Here is a 14,347-nt window from a genome sequence, read left to right as displayed (position 1 = left end):
GCTCGACTGTAAACCAATTGATCGTGGAAGTAAGAACACCTCGTTCAACAAGACAAATTCTTTCCAACAAGAGTAATTTATTATGGAAACAAAGCTCCGGAAATAAAATGTCTCACATCATATTCATATTACGAATATTCATAATATTTCTCAAGATATATGCAGTGAGAAATCCTACCCTTGGCTGACTAGAAGGTACATACATATTACCACCCATACCCAGCCAAGCCAGGGCCACTGCGCCAACCTCCAATAGAATCGCCCCAACTCGTCACAACGCAGCTCAATCGTAATTCACCCGGTGATTAAGCCGGATCATCAGGTCCATGCCATCCAAAAAACCAACCCGGGAAAAAAAAAATCGCACCTTGTTTCTGACATTCCTTTTCTTCCACGTCGGCCTTTTTCGTCTTTTCTTCTCCCTTGTCCTCTTCGGCGAGACGGCGATTAATTCGTCATTCTCAATCGTCCAGTCCCTCGTTTTTCTCACGCTTCGCGCTGCTTGTTGCGTTCTCCAAGCGTCGAGCTTTACATCTTTCGTCTACTATTACCTGAGCCATCTTTCGCTCCCTTGCGCCTGCAAGACCATCGCAAGCAACACGCTCAATTCGCATCCGACCATGCCCTATGTCGGCGACGATGTCCATCGTGCGACGAAGCGCAAGTGGGATCACGACGGAACCGAAACCTTTAGATTATCGCATTCCGCCATCCACGTATTGAACCAGCACGCGGTTCCAGAAGGCGCCGATACCATCTCAACACGCAAGACGCTGCCCCCAACAAAACGATTCAGACCGATCCACGACGACGACAATGCTCACACTTTCTCCTCGCATCGACGAACCGCTTCTCGCGAACTGGCGCAAGGCATTCACGGCAAGGCACCTGTCAAAATTAACGGCTTGGTTCTGATGCCGTGCCATGTTTGCCACCGCAGGCCCACCAAGAAATCCGACCTCGATTCTTTTGCCAAGTGTCAATCTTGTCAAGAACAGACGTGCTTTGTCTGCATGCGCGAGTGCCAGGGCCAGAAGTTCAATAAAGAACTAGTCTTGGAGGATGAAGATGTTCTTTCGCGATCCCTTCACATGGACGATGTCGACGACGACATGACGCCTCCAATACTAGACAACAACGCGCGGAAGGATTATATGGATGACGATTCTAATGGACGACGGGGCGTACCAGACAGCAGCACTCATCATGCCATGATTTGCAGTCGCTGCTGTGTTGAGAAGGGTGCCCAGGGCGAAGTTGTCTGCTTAGGATGTCTATCCGACACATACACCGCGTGATATCTCTATCGAAGCGCAGCAAGCAAGACCATATAAGGGCACACACAAGAGGCGGATATCTTCCGTTCATGACTGATGACGATTTCGATTACTACATAGCGCACTGTTTCTTTGCAATTGGGATTAGGGAATGGGAAGGTAACTAGTTAGTTACCAGGGTATATACTGTATGGGCAAGGAGGGCATCACATGGGTTCGGCTTTCATAATTAATTCTTCTTCTTCTTCGTTTATATAATTGGCATTTGCTTCTATTTTATACCATGTTTGGCCGTGGATGGGTCATCAAGTACGCGATGGCATTTAGGACTGTCATTGAAGAATGACAAGATGGGTATGGAGTTTGTTGAACTTCTCTACCAAGATATGAATACAAGAGGATGAATTAGCTGCTGCTAGATTGATTGGATAATATTCATATGCGTAGCGTTCTTCAAAGTCTCATACTGAGATATCTCATCACTACATGGATTCTCACACTCGCTTCTGCTTTCCCTCTACATGCGAGGCTGCATACATCTCATGTTTCCTTGACACTTCTCCATGACCTCGTCTCAGTTTCAAAAACAAATCTTAGAATAGACACCCTAATCGAAGTCTTCTTTAGTCCAATACTCAGGATCGTTATCTTAACCGGTAAGCCAGGTCTCATACAAGTCATCCTCCCGCGATTGCTCATTCCAGTAATCTTCCAGCGATTGCTCATACAAGTCATCCTGTTGAGATTGCGAAAGGTAGCTCCTCCCTGTATTCACCTCCGTCCACGAATCAAGCATCCTATGCTCCTCCGCAGTCCATGGACTCAGCGCCCTCTCCTTACCCTCAGGCTGAACCCTCGTCCCTTGCGATTCAACAACTCGCTTCTGCGACGCCTCAAACACGAAATTCCGCCATCGAACAGTTTTGGAGGCGTATTTCTTGTACATGGCAGGTAAATATGCCACATCGCCAGCGCAGTACCGCAGGATCTCAGCCGGAAGCGGTCTCTTATGGAAAGCGCTGTACGAACCGCCCTTATCCGGGTTCCATACACGATCTCCTCGCTCTTTGCAAAGAGTCCATTCGTTTTTTTGCGCGTTGGTCAGGGGAACGAACTGCATACACTTGGCCAGCCCGGAAAGTAACCTCCGTTGCTCTGTTCTCGGCCGAGCAGCGCTGTCCATGAGCTGCAAGTCCCAGACGCCGCGGAGATTTACCCCGTAATGGGCGAAGAGCGCCTCCGAATCCCTTCGGACATCGAAGAATACTTTTGATATCTCCGGTGCTTCAAGTATGTCCTTTAAGCTCTTGCCACGCTCGCCGACGACTTCAAATGCTGCGTTGCCCAGGGTATAAATATCGACAACATAGATATGTTCAAGGCCTTCGCCGGGATAGACGAGCATTGTCATCAAAGAGACGCTCCCGTTCCTACCGAGTTGTTCGCCTTCGAGGTCGATGTACAATGGAGGCTCAATGTCTCTCTTCCAGGTGTCTTGACGATCTACAAAATCAACAACTTTGGCAACCCCTGCCAGCGTGTTTATGAACTCGGCATCTTTTCTTCCGGGCATTGTTGTAGAAATAAATTTCTTTGAAGGAAGGCACGGTTACTTTGCGAGAATAGCTTGGCAGATTAGATATATCGCGCTCGATGAAGTCACTCATTAGATGGCCGCTTTATGTGGCTTACATATATCGAGCCTTGATTCGGCTTGCTGTTAGGAATGTCATTGGCAGCCAACGGAACGGTATGACGCTAGTCAATATATATTGTCCAATACTACTCCGTAGATTAGCTAGAGCTTCTAGATGGATGCATGTTGCACTTTGAGCTTCATATAGATGGAGTAGGTACTCCCATAGCTCAAACTCATACATCTAGCCATATATAATACCTATCTACGGCATAAGCATAGCTAAAAGTCTTCACTCTTGGCACTTGATTGCGAGGAAATTAAAGCATGGAGGATTTATATCATCTTTTTTTTTTTTTTTGTAGAGTCAACATGCCAACTGCTCGTAAACGCCAATTTCTATTCCCCTTGGGGCGCATGAGATTTGGGGACGTCCCCTGGTTTGCCCATATTTATTCATACACCAATAACATTAAGAAGACTATTTAGTTGTATTGCATGTACGTCGCTGTTGAGTTGAACTTGAGATTGCCCTTGATGACCTTGTCCACCGCGTCCAAGAAATCCTTCTCCGAGGCAACCTTTCTCCTGGCTCGGATGGCAAACATGCCGGCTTCGGTGCACACACTCCTCAACTCGGCACCGGTAGCGTTGGGGCAGAGGCGGGAGATGAGCTCCCATCGAATGTCTCGCTCAACTGACATGCTCTTGGCGTGGATTCGGAGGATGTTGGCACGGCCCTCGAGGTCGGGCAGCGAGAATTCAATCTTGCGGTCGATACGTCCAGGTCGCATCAGAGCAGGATCTAATGTGGACGGTCTGTTGGTGGCGAACATGACTTTGATGTTTCCTCGGGCGTTGAAGCCATCCAGCTGAGTAATGAGCTCCAGCATGGTTCGCTGGACCTCGTTGTCACCACCGGCACCATCGTCGAATCGAGCACCACCGACAGCATCGATTTCGTCAAAGAAGATGATGCAAGCCTTCTTTGTCCGGGCCATCTCGAACAGCTCTCGAACCATTCTAGCACCCTCGCCGACGTACTTTTGAACAAGCTCGCTACCAATGACTCGGATAAAAGTGGCATCTGTTCTGTTTGCAACAGCTCTGGCACAAAGCGTCTTTCCGGTTCCGGGAGGGCCGTAGAGCAATGCGCCCTTGGGGGGGTCGATACCGAGGTTTGAGAACCTCTCTGGGGAGAGCAGGGGCATCTCGACAACCTCTCGCAGCTTCTCAACCTGCTCTTTGCAGCCACCAACGTCACCGTACGTAACGTCTGGCTTCTCCTCGACCGTCATCATGGTAACGCTGGCATCGATCTTGGGTGGCAGCGGCAGCATGATCTGGTACTTGTTGCGGTCGACACCAACTCGCATGCCCTCCTCGATATCCGTAGGGCTGACTCGGTCGCCAAGCTGGACGACAAACTTGGCAATCTGCTTGACGTTGATGACATACTTGCTCTTCGACTCATCGCCCTTATCGTCCGCAATAATCTTTGTGCACCGTGCCACCTGGAAAGGCTGCTCTTCGGACATTCGCTGTCGATCGGCGGCTACATCCCATAGATGCGGCGGTGCGAGACCAGTATCGGACTCCTGTGTCAACACGTTAGATAGCCGCAGATGCATCGCAGTTGCGCCGACTCATACCTTGATGCCAATCTTCTCATCTACGCTCTGTTGTTTCTCTTTGATTTGCTTCTCGAGCTTTGAGATGGTCGATGCATATGGGGCCGCACCGTATGTCTTGAGAACTTGAATATCCCTGGCTCCGGGTTAGCACCCCTAACAGCTTCAAAACAACACTTCTAAAACGAGGCGGTCCGTACTCATCGGTGAGGGGTGTGATCTTCTTCTCCTCTATCTCATCGTCGGCGAATTTCTTGGTGTATTTCTCCCAGTTTTGACCGGTCGCAGAAGGCTATGGCAGTTAGTAATGGCCAGTATTTGTCTAGCCCAGACAGGTTGCCTTACCATGATGGGCTCTGCAGACTGGACGCAACGTCCGTAGAATTAGGGGATTTATGGCGTATAAAAGAATAGATTCGAAGAATTGTGAGCTCTTCCAGAGTGTTCGTTTGGTCCGTTCGAGGAGGGAAGAATCGCTGGTCGTGATGCGCGTTTGGTATGATGGTGATGCAGCTTGTGAAGGTCATGGAAGCATTCCGTAATCTGGAGTTGCCTTGAGCTTGCCGCATGGAGCCTGTCGCTCGGACCCTGCTGAGCTAATGCCAGCCAATTGAAAGCAGGCGGGCAGGGGGAGTTGGGGAGGTACCGCCGGAGCATGGATTATCTCTCGCGCCGACTCCAAAATTTCCGTTACCAATATGGCGGAGTAGGGCAGCCAAGGTGGGATGTCAACCAGGCTCCAGGAACCCGCGAACTTGCTTCTCAACAAAGCTCGCCGTGAACGTGGCTTTTCGGAGATTGGCTCTGCATCCCCCAAGAGATAAACACAAGTCTCCAGAATGTCTGCACCGGCCGTTTCGGGCGGCGAGTCCAAGAATGTCGCCTTCAAGGTAAGGAGAAAAAAACCCAAAGCTAACACGCCTCTCGAGCTCCTGAGCTGCCCCGCTAACCCATGGACACAGGACAAGGAGAAGCCCATGGCGGTGCGCTCGTCCAACATTGTCGCTGCCAGAGGTGTGTATCCTCATTCGAAACACGGTCGTTCGATCTGCTAATAAAAAATGTAGCCGTCGCCGATGCAATCCGAACGTCTCTCGGCCCTCGAGGCATGGACAAGATGATCCGCAGTGGAAAGGGGGAGACGATTATTACAAATGACGGAAACACCATGCTCAAGAGCATGTCCGTCATGCACCCGACCGCAAAGATGCTGGTTAACCTGTCAGGAGCCCAGGATGTCGAGGCTGGTGATGGCACAACCTCCGTTGTTGTCATCTGCGGCAGCCTTCTCGGCGCCGCTGACCGACTGCTGTCCAAGGGCATCCACCCCTCCGTCATTTCAGAGTCCTTCCAGAGAGCGTCCGCCGCCGCCGTCGAAGTCCTACACGACATGTCCCAGCCCATCTCCCTGACCGACAACGCCTCCCTCCTCCAGGCTGCCAACACCTCTCTATCATCCAAGATTGTGTCTCAGTACTCGAACCTTCTCGGCCCCATGGCTGTCAACGCCATTACCAAGACTATCGATGTTAAGACTGCGGAGAACGTGGACCTCAACAACATCCGCATGATCAAGAGGGTGGGAGGAACAATTGAGGACAGCGAGCTGGTGGATGGCCTCGTTCTTACACAACCTGTGCTGAAGAACGCCGGTGGTCCCATCAGAATGGAGAAGGCCCGTATTGGTCTTATCCAGTTCCAGCTCAGTCCTCCCAAGCCTGACGTAAGTCTGAGTGGCAGTTAATAACTTCAATCTGTATACCTGTGCTGACTTGATGCAAAGATGGAAAACACGATCCAGGTCAACGATTACCGCCAGATGGACAAGATTGTCAAGGAGGAGCGATTATATCTTTTGAACATGGCCAAGAAGATCAAGAAGGCTAAGTGCAACGTGCTATTGATCCAAAAGTCTATCCTTCGCGACGCCGTCAACGACCTTTCCCTACACTTCTTGGCCAAGCTCGGCATCATGGCCATCAAAGACATCGAGCGCGACGAAGTCGAGTTCATCTGCAAGTCCACTGGCTGCAAGCCCATTGCGGACATTGACTCGTTCACCGAGGATAAGCTGGGCTCAGCCGATCTTGTGGAGGAGGTTCAGTCATCGGGATCACGCATGGTCAAGGTCACCGGAGCCAAGGCTACTGGCAAGACTGTTACCGTTGTTGTTCGTGGTGCCAACTCTCTTATCTTGGAGGAAGCCGAGCGAAGTTTGCACGATGCCCTCTGCGTTCTCCGATGTCTGGTGAAGAAGAAGGCCCTGATTGCTGGTGGTGGTGCCCCTGAAATCGAGATTGCGGCTCAGCTGTCCAAGCAGGCACGCAGCCTGACAGGCACAGAGGCCATCTGCTGGAAGGCCTTTGCGGATGCCATGGAGGTCATTCCCACAACCCTCGCTGAGAACGCCGGTCTGAACAGCATCAAGGTTGTTACCGACCTGAGACACCGACACGAGATGGGAGAGAAGAACGCCGGTGTCAGCATCAAATCTGGAGGAGTCAACACCAACATCTCCAAGGAGAACGTCTTGCAGCCCCTTTTGGTCAGCACAAGCGCCATTGAGCTGGCGGCTGAGACGGTGAAGATGATTTTGAGAATAGACGACATTGCTTTGTCAAGGTAGAGAAAATTGCAGTCTTTTAGTAGGATTGCTGTATGATGTAATATCTAAATTTAAAAGAAGCAAATCTTGATCTTGACTCGCCTCTTGTGTTTATTTATTTGTTATAGATAAAAAGGTCCATTATCTGTACTGGATCTCGAGTACTTCTCGAATAATTCAACTTGATGCCGGGGGCTGAATGCGCTTGGCTCCTTCCCAGAGTTTCGACTGCGCACGCTTTCCTTGTTGAACCAAAAGTTGCATCTCCTCCTTATTTCATGCATTCTCTCTTCATTCCTCGTCTCATTTATACACGGGTTTAATAATAAGAACTTTCATTCTCTCCAAAAGGGATAGTTGGCAATTATGGCCAGAAGAAGAAGTACTCGGTCCCGTTCCAACGACTCTTCCGATCCGGGAGACGCTGCGTTGGAAGTGCACCAACAGATCTACAAAGTCTGTCTACCTATATTTCCTCTTTCGAGCCAAGAAGAGTAAAGGCTGACACAAAGCAGCTCAAAAAGGACCGAGATGAGAGTAGCAGAGCAGTGAGTGAAAAATACGGTGCTGCCCTGGCAGAGATCCAGGCAAGGGCTAGTGCCTGGCTTGAAGACTTGCAGCGTCGACGGTAATGAATTACTTGACAACTTCTGCTAGCATGGGCTAATAATTTTATAGAACACAGAGGATCTTGCAATGCCTAACCGAGATTATCGAATTGAACGAGCGCAGAGAGGCTATCGAGGTCAAGATGGCTGATGTGGTCGCCAAGGCAGATGCAAAGGTGGAAGAACTAGAGGTTATGATGATGGCTGGCTACGCAGGGAGGGAAAAAGATGCAGCTATAGCTCTGGAAAAGGTGACAGCGCACCAACATGGGAGCTGAGTCTAGCTCACATCCAACCAGCTATCGGGAGTTGCATCACCATGCACTTCATGATTGGCCCTCGCATTGTCAGGTGATGGGATCGTTAATCTAGAATGGAGAATAATCGAGCGCCGTACTTTTCCGAGTAGTCTATATGGTGATAATGTACAAAGGCATAGCGCCAGGAAGAAGATCTTTTGATTTACACAGTGAATCCGAAGCCTTGCATGCAGCTCTTGTATTGGTCAACGAGCGATCTGCAGTCGGCAGCGGGATCCTTGGCCGTAGAGAAGAGCATGCACTCATCGCGCTTCGACTTTTCCTCTTTGCATACGCAGCACGGCTATTCCATGGTCAGCAAAACCAAAAGGTATCCTGTATGTTTTGCGACAAACTGACCTTGGGCTTGGAAGCGCTCGCGGAGGCTGCGGGAGAAGCAACTGGCGCAGCGGCCAAAGCTATATACATCAGAAGAAGATTAGTTGCTGCGGCCCTGCAGAGAAATTGGGGGGCAATTGACATACAGAAAGTGGCAGGCTTGGCATCCATGGTGCTTGTTCTTGTAGCGCAATGGAATTGTGATATTGGCGATTGGGTGTTAGAGATGCTTGCGTTGAATCATGCTTCTTTTAATTTTTTGACGATGGCGATGATATTGAGAATAGTCACGCCAGTTTCGCTGGTGCATTTCTAAGCAGCGGATTTGGCCAATCATGTTGCCGGAGTCTCACGTGCGGGCGTGGGAACTTCGTGATTTTGAGCACATTTCCGCTGACGTCATCAAAGTAGCTCAGTATTCTTCAGGGACTCTCCGTACTACTAACCTTAGGTCATCTTCCCGAATGAACCTCTCCTGGTATATCGAGTATATCGTCTATCTCGTATATCGCGTCCGAGGTCCAAAATGCAAATGCCTATTCTGGCACTCAGGGTGCAGCAGCACCATGCTTTCTAAACCATGACAAACATTAAAACTTGATTAAATACAGTAACTGAAGCTACCTGACCAGTTGCAACTTGGCCGTTAACTCCGGGACGCTGGCCGGGAGATTCCGGTCCCCACCCCGGCCGCTGAACCCCTGTATTGATGCACCGTCGTTCGGACCCGAATTCTCGCTCGGGCTTCACTCGTTTGGGGTGAATGACCGACTTTTACGGAGGTGAGAGAGGGGGAGTGTCGCCGAGATTGGCCATGGGAATGTGAGGTTACGTTCGTGCCTGGTTTTGAGGCCTGGCTTGAGATATTTTTGTCCAGTTTCATTGCCGTCTTGTCATCTCGTATTAGCCGTCTTGTCTTCCCCCTTGTAGGTAAATCGGCATTGCGTTTACTTTTCCACAAATGAGAGACGGGCCTGAGAGTTGAGAGAGAACAAAGTCATATATATAACCGCTGCTGTAGTTGCTTCGTATTGTTAGTAGGCCTAAGCATTGACATTTTCAATATTCAACTATAAACTATACATCTCCGACAAAATGCTTACGATTGAAGAGATTCGCGCTCTCAGCGATGTCAATTCTGAGTTTGAGCCGGTAAGCTTTCCCAATGGTGTTATCTGTGTGATTCGATGAGAAAACAATATTAAGCATCATACCAGATCCTCAAGTCAGGGTCGCCCATTTTGGCCGCTTGGGACGAAAACACCGACATCCCTCAAGTTCGGGTGATGATCCAGTCCATGAAAGATGCAGCTCCCAAAGTGGACCCAGCCACACTTCCATACCTTCAAGAAGACATTCAGATCCCAGTGCGAGACAACCGCACCACCGAGATCCGCGTTTACAAGCCACGAGAGGAGTCGACTGAAGGACGGCCCGGACTCGTTGTCTTCCACGGCGGAGGATATGCTGTGGGGGATCTAGATACGGAGACTTGGCTTTGTGCACTGTTTGCGAAGCTTGGCGGTGTTGCGGTGAATGTCAACTATAGGCATGCCCCTGAGCATGTCTTTCCTTGTGCTATAGAAGATGCATATGATGCTACTAAATGGGTACGTGAGACCATTGATTCCGAGAGGAGTGGATAATTGGCAGTTTGCTAACGATATTTTTCTTTCACGTCTATTAGACAGCGCAAAATTTGGAGTCATTGGGTATTGATCCTAAAAAGGGGTTCTTGGTGGGAGGAGAAAGCTCAGGTGGCGATATGGCGTTGATCGTGGCTCATCTCTCCCTAAATGACAAGTTGAGCCCTCCGCTGACGGGCATCTACGCTGCAATGCCAGGCGGCGTGAATCACGAAACGGTGCCAGAGAAATACAAGGATCGATTCATCAGTTTTGAGCAAAATGCCAATGCGCCAGTGCTTTCTCTTGAGTCGTTGAAGTTCATCTGGAGTAAGTTCCTACAGAGGGAAGGTATCATGTCAAGAAACTGGTCAACTAATTAATTTCTGTGTTGCAGAGAATAATCAGGCTGATTTACGCAGCCCGCTTGTATTCCCCGTGGCATTCCCTACCCACAAGGGCCTTCCCAAGACGTATTTCCAGGTGTGCGGGCTGGATCCTGTGAGAGACTGCGCGTTGGTCATGGAGCAGGTATTCAAGGATGACGGGGTTGCTACCAAGACGGACATTTATCCCGGCTTGCCTCATGGGTTTTGGGGATTCTTCCCGGATCTGAAGATTAGTGCAAAGCAGCAACGGGATGCGGAAGAGGGACTCAACTGGTTGTTGAGTAAATGATGTGCCGATAAGCGTTTGTTGTAGACTATCTCCATTCAGTCATTAGCGTTCTATGATTCATCGGTATTACACCATTGTTTATAAGGGGAATGCCTCCTATTAATACTCTCTACTACTATAGCTACATTTCTCTAGTATTTGCTACTATAGTTATACTCGTCTAGTTTCCACTATTATTTGCGACACGGGATGCTGGATCATAAAATTGGGCTGCTGAATAGGCATTGCCTTTATAAAGAGGTAATATATACATTGGCTCGCCGTTCTTGTTTAATATAACCTTGATAGTATAGAAACTATCATCCCATTTGATCATTTTGTGATCTATGTTAATCACTCCTAAGAGAATGATGCAGATAGCAAGAGTATAATAATGTCTTCAGTCTACAACTCATTCACCATCAATCCAAGCAAAGCCATCGACAGTTCACTATGCGCCTCCACAAGCGCGCTGAATTGCTCACTCTTCCATAACTTGTCAATCTTACAAGCTGCGTACAGAGTGACTAGATCTCTCAGCGGTTGCGGAACCGAATCCTCATAGCAGTAATCTACCAGGGCGATTACATCGTTGACTCTCTCATCATGCAACGTAAATTTCTCCAATGTCCAATGTAGCCCATTGAGAGAGTGTGTCATTAGCGCTGTAATACCGTAACACTCTGCAAAAATAAAAAGTCGCACATGCGAGAGAAAAGTGTTTGTATAATTTTCACTCGCGAGATTGTCTTCGGCGCCAGTGAAACGAACGAAACCAGGAGTGTAGAATGTAGAAACAGGCTCAGAGGAACGCTGTTTTAGAAATGTCTTCCATAGACCCTTGCGTTTTAGCTCTTCTGGTGTCACAACCTTGGGAGGAGGGCGCCGAGAATCGAACAAAGCCGGAATCGGTGGTTGTTTTGGTGGTGGTTGTACTTTGGGTGTGGCTTCAGGCTTTAACTCGATTGCAACGCTTACTGGGGGAGCAGCGGTGTATTTTCCCGTGTACGTGTATTGCCAAAATCTGATGAAGGTGTCTTCGTCTACAGATGTCCATTTGACACATTTCTCAGTGGCCTCGGTAAAGCTTCCGTTTGCCAATCTCTCAAGGACGGGGGACTGGCATGTAAAGAGAGCAGAGTGTATGGTGAATTCTCGCTCATTGGGCCCAACGAGGAATCGGAACGGAACGGAAGAAGCAATGCTAGGAGTCATCTTTAGCACATCCTATCCAGTTCCTGGATCTTCTAAACTCACACGTCTGGTGGTATGGAATTCATGATTTGTATATATGGTGTATGATGGTGTATAGCTTACATTACATCGACAGCCGAGACGCTTCTTGCTGATGTTTCTCTACGAAAGCCGCCTGTTTGGTGCCTGAAATGGTACCCCGCAACTTGAATAACAGCATCTGGTCTTGATATCTATTTGTTGGCGGCAAAAATAAAATTCTGGAAGCAATTTCATTTAATGACATTGTAGCACAGAGCTGAGTTTCTTACCTGTATGCAGGGATCGTAATACAGCTCAGCTGGCTACTAAAACTGCTTACTGCCAGATCGGGCACTATCAAGTAATAGGAAACCTAACAACTCTAGTATCAAAGGTCCCAGTCCATTTAGGTAGCAATATATGCCTGCTGTAAGTAAGCAAGGTAAGCCTACATTAACTCTACAACAATCACCACCCATAATTTGAACTAGTGAAATCAACCTCCCAGCTTCACATGTCATATCTGCAGTTCAATTCAAGCTGCAGAGTAATAAGCTTCAACAAGATATCAAGAAATCATTCACTTCATCTCCCTTTTTTTCAGGCACCAGCTCAGCCGCACGTTCCCAATCGGCCCCTCCAACCTCCGACCGTCCGACCTCCCCCCGGGATCCTCACCCGTTAAAATCGCCGCCCAATTTCGCCACGCACACCGAACGCGTGTGCTGTGTCCACGCCTGACGAACGGGTTCCTCGTCACACCATCTTTTTGCCTTGTTCAAGCTTGTTTCCCCAAAACTTTCCCAAGCTACGCTTACTACTAGCTGTGTTGGGGGTTTCAATTAGTTAGTTTTAAATTGCTTTGCTTGCCAATTGTCAAGGTTTCGCACTGTTTGCGCACCACACACACGTAGACTTAATTCGCCGCTTCGTCGAGTGTCGATGCGGTTCGATGAGTTGGCTGAACGACTGCCTAGAGCAGTTGGCATGTGAAATGCTATCAAGGTTACGCGTACGTTGGTCTATGATGTGATTATAAAGGGACGTGATCGTGACGCTACATGTTTTTTACTTTCCATCTCCATTCTTCTTTTTTATCAACAACTCTTCTACAACTCTAATACTTGGTAACCATCACCATCATCATTATGCCTCCCCAGCAACATCCCTTCTGGGACTTTATGCAGTCCCTCAACAACCCCAACCCAAACAACCGCCGCGATCCCGGCCACGGCGTAGATCACAACACCTCCCCTCCCGGTCCCTTCCCCGGCTTTCCCGGCTTCCCCTTTGGAGCTCCTCCTCCACCACACGGCGGACACCCTCCGCACCAGCCTCACCAGCCTCACCAGCCGCATCCACCTCCGCCTCCACCTCCCGGAGCCGGCCCCCCCTGGTGGGATCAAGCCCCCCCGGTCTGGGCTTACTGGTTCAACAACAACTTCAACGGCCCGCCTCGCTACGACGAACATCCCTTCTCGCACGATGCCGGCGTGAATGCTCCCCGCGAGGGCGAAGCCCCTCGTGAAAAGACCAATGAAGCGTCTTCTTCCCCCGAGACCATGCAGGAGGGCGAGCCATTCCCCGACCCAGCGGAAGTCACGCCCTCGGAAAGCGACGACGAAGAAGATAACAACCGTCGTGACGGCGTTCCTCCTCCGCCTTCATATCCTGCTGAGGGCGGACGAGGCGGACGACATGGACGAGGTCGTGGAGGCCACGGTCACGCCCACGGCCGCGGTGGCCGCTGCGGAGGCCGTCGCGGATGGCGCCGAGGCGGCCCCTTTGAAGGTCCCGGTGCCGGCGGTCCTCCGTTTGACTTCCCCGGCATGATGCGCGGCTTCATGGGCCACCCTTTCTTCCGCAACATCCGCGACCAAGCCGAGCGATACGCTCAACCCGGCACCCGCAACAACACCAACACCGAGGACGAAAACACCTTCTCGCCTCCCATTGACATCTTCAACACCCCCGACGCATTCATCCTGCACACCGCCCTACCTGGCGCGAAAAAGGACGACGTCGGCGTGACCTGGAACCCGCAGACGCGCTCCCTCCGCATCGCGGGCGTAGTCCACCGCCCCGGCGACGAGGCCTTCCTCCAGACCCTGACGGGCGTGCGAGAGCGTAGAGTCGGTGTTTTCGAGAGGGAGGTCAAGTTGCCTCCTGAGGGCGAGACTGAGAAGAAGGCTGATGGCGAGGAGGCCGATCTAGATGTTGACGTTGATGGATTTGGCATCACGGCGAAGATGGAGGAGGGGATTTTGATTGTGACGGTGCCAAAGGTGGAAAAGGAGTGGATGGAAGTGAGAAAGGTGGACATTGCTTAGAGCAAGATTGCTTAGCTGGTGAATGATATTCAGGAGTTCTGTGTGAGTATATAGCATTTGATCGCTTTAGTTTTTGGGTAATATTGGGTTATAATAGTAAATCAATAAAAAAAAGTGAACTCGCT

The 14,347-nt window shown here is 49.9% G+C and overlaps 9 protein-coding genes across 9 annotated transcripts; 5 read left to right on the top strand and 4 right to left on the bottom strand.

The window, feature by feature from the left end:
• Positions 1–247: 247 nt before the first annotated feature.
• On the top strand, positions 248–1,909 carry V8C40DRAFT_236167 (uncharacterized protein). The gene has a single exon (XM_083213993.1). It carries the CDS (start codon positions 327–329, stop codon positions 1,296–1,298), a length of 972 nt encoding a protein of 323 aa, XP_083077215.1. The 5' UTR covers positions 248–326; the 3' UTR covers positions 1,299–1,909.
• V8C40DRAFT_236166 (ribonuclease H-like domain-containing protein) lies at positions 1,691–2,949 on the bottom strand. The gene has a single exon (XM_083213992.1). The coding sequence runs from the start codon at positions 2,848–2,850 to the stop codon at positions 1,927–1,929; it is 924 nt and encodes a 307-aa protein (XP_083077214.1). The 5' UTR covers positions 2,851–2,949; the 3' UTR covers positions 1,691–1,926.
• Positions 2,950–3,277: 328 nt separating this feature from the next.
• On the bottom strand, positions 3,278–4,979 carry V8C40DRAFT_146976 (proteasome regulatory particle base subunit RPT1). The gene is made up of 4 exons (XM_083211257.1): positions 4,890–4,979; positions 4,745–4,836; positions 4,566–4,680; positions 3,278–4,511 (listed from the first exon to the last, which is right to left on the bottom strand). The coding sequence occupies exons 1-4, from the start codon at positions 4,890–4,892 to the stop codon at positions 3,399–3,401; spliced, it is 1,323 nt and encodes a 440-aa protein (XP_083077213.1). The 5' UTR covers positions 4,893–4,979; the 3' UTR covers positions 3,278–3,398.
• A 313-nt stretch (positions 4,980–5,292) lies between these two features.
• On the top strand, positions 5,293–7,221 carry V8C40DRAFT_146988 (chaperonin-containing T-complex subunit CCT4). The gene is made up of 4 exons (XM_083211258.1): positions 5,293–5,434; positions 5,507–5,558; positions 5,612–6,267; positions 6,328–7,221. The coding sequence occupies exons 1-4, from the start codon at positions 5,384–5,386 to the stop codon at positions 7,168–7,170; spliced, it is 1,602 nt and encodes a 533-aa protein (XP_083077212.1). The 5' UTR covers positions 5,293–5,383; the 3' UTR covers positions 7,171–7,221.
• Positions 7,222–7,429: 208 nt separating this feature from the next.
• Positions 7,430–8,161, top strand: V8C40DRAFT_236163 (uncharacterized protein). Its single transcript, XM_083213991.1, has 3 exons — positions 7,430–7,605; positions 7,665–7,777; positions 7,828–8,161. Exons 1-3 carry the CDS (start codon positions 7,516–7,518, stop codon positions 8,033–8,035), a joined length of 411 nt encoding a protein of 136 aa, XP_083077211.1. The 5' UTR covers positions 7,430–7,515; the 3' UTR covers positions 8,036–8,161.
• Positions 8,162–8,219: 58 nt separating this feature from the next.
• Positions 8,220–8,566, bottom strand: V8C40DRAFT_262701 (copper metallochaperone COX17; the record flags this gene model as incomplete). Its single annotated transcript, XM_083219385.1, has 3 exons — positions 8,220–8,360; positions 8,417–8,475; positions 8,542–8,566. 3 exons carry the CDS (start codon positions 8,564–8,566, stop codon positions 8,220–8,222), a joined length of 225 nt encoding a protein of 74 aa, XP_083077210.1.
• Positions 8,567–9,384: 818 nt separating this feature from the next.
• Positions 9,385–10,862, top strand: V8C40DRAFT_147049 (Alpha/Beta hydrolase protein). Its single transcript, XM_083211259.1, has 4 exons — positions 9,385–9,547; positions 9,613–10,005; positions 10,083–10,350; positions 10,418–10,862. Exons 1-4 carry the CDS (start codon positions 9,491–9,493, stop codon positions 10,696–10,698), a joined length of 999 nt encoding a protein of 332 aa, XP_083077209.1. The 5' UTR covers positions 9,385–9,490; the 3' UTR covers positions 10,699–10,862.
• A 94-nt stretch (positions 10,863–10,956) lies between these two features.
• Positions 10,957–12,536, bottom strand: V8C40DRAFT_236155 (uncharacterized protein). Its single transcript, XM_083213990.1, has 3 exons — positions 12,183–12,536; positions 11,935–12,131; positions 10,957–11,881 (listed from the first exon to the last, which is right to left on the bottom strand). Exons 2-3 carry the CDS (start codon positions 11,955–11,957, stop codon positions 11,083–11,085), a joined length of 822 nt encoding a protein of 273 aa, XP_083077208.1. The 5' UTR covers positions 11,958–12,131; positions 12,183–12,536; the 3' UTR covers positions 10,957–11,082.
• Positions 12,537–12,646: 110 nt separating this feature from the next.
• Positions 12,647–14,345, top strand: V8C40DRAFT_146947 (HSP20-like chaperone). The gene has a single exon (XM_083211256.1). It carries the CDS (start codon positions 13,041–13,043, stop codon positions 14,220–14,222), a length of 1,182 nt encoding a protein of 393 aa, XP_083077207.1. The 5' UTR covers positions 12,647–13,040; the 3' UTR covers positions 14,223–14,345.
• Positions 14,346–14,347: the final 2 nt, after the last annotated feature.

The sequence above is a fragment of the Trichoderma camerunense genome (genome assembly GCF_050948025.1).
Source record: "Trichoderma camerunense strain CBS 138272 chromosome Unknown V8C40scaffold_3, whole genome shotgun sequence".
NCBI classification, from domain to species: Eukaryota; Fungi; Ascomycota; class Sordariomycetes; order Hypocreales; family Hypocreaceae; genus Trichoderma; species Trichoderma camerunense.
The sequence above is the reverse complement of the archived record's forward strand: the minus strand, read 5'-3'. Positions and strand labels throughout refer to the sequence as shown.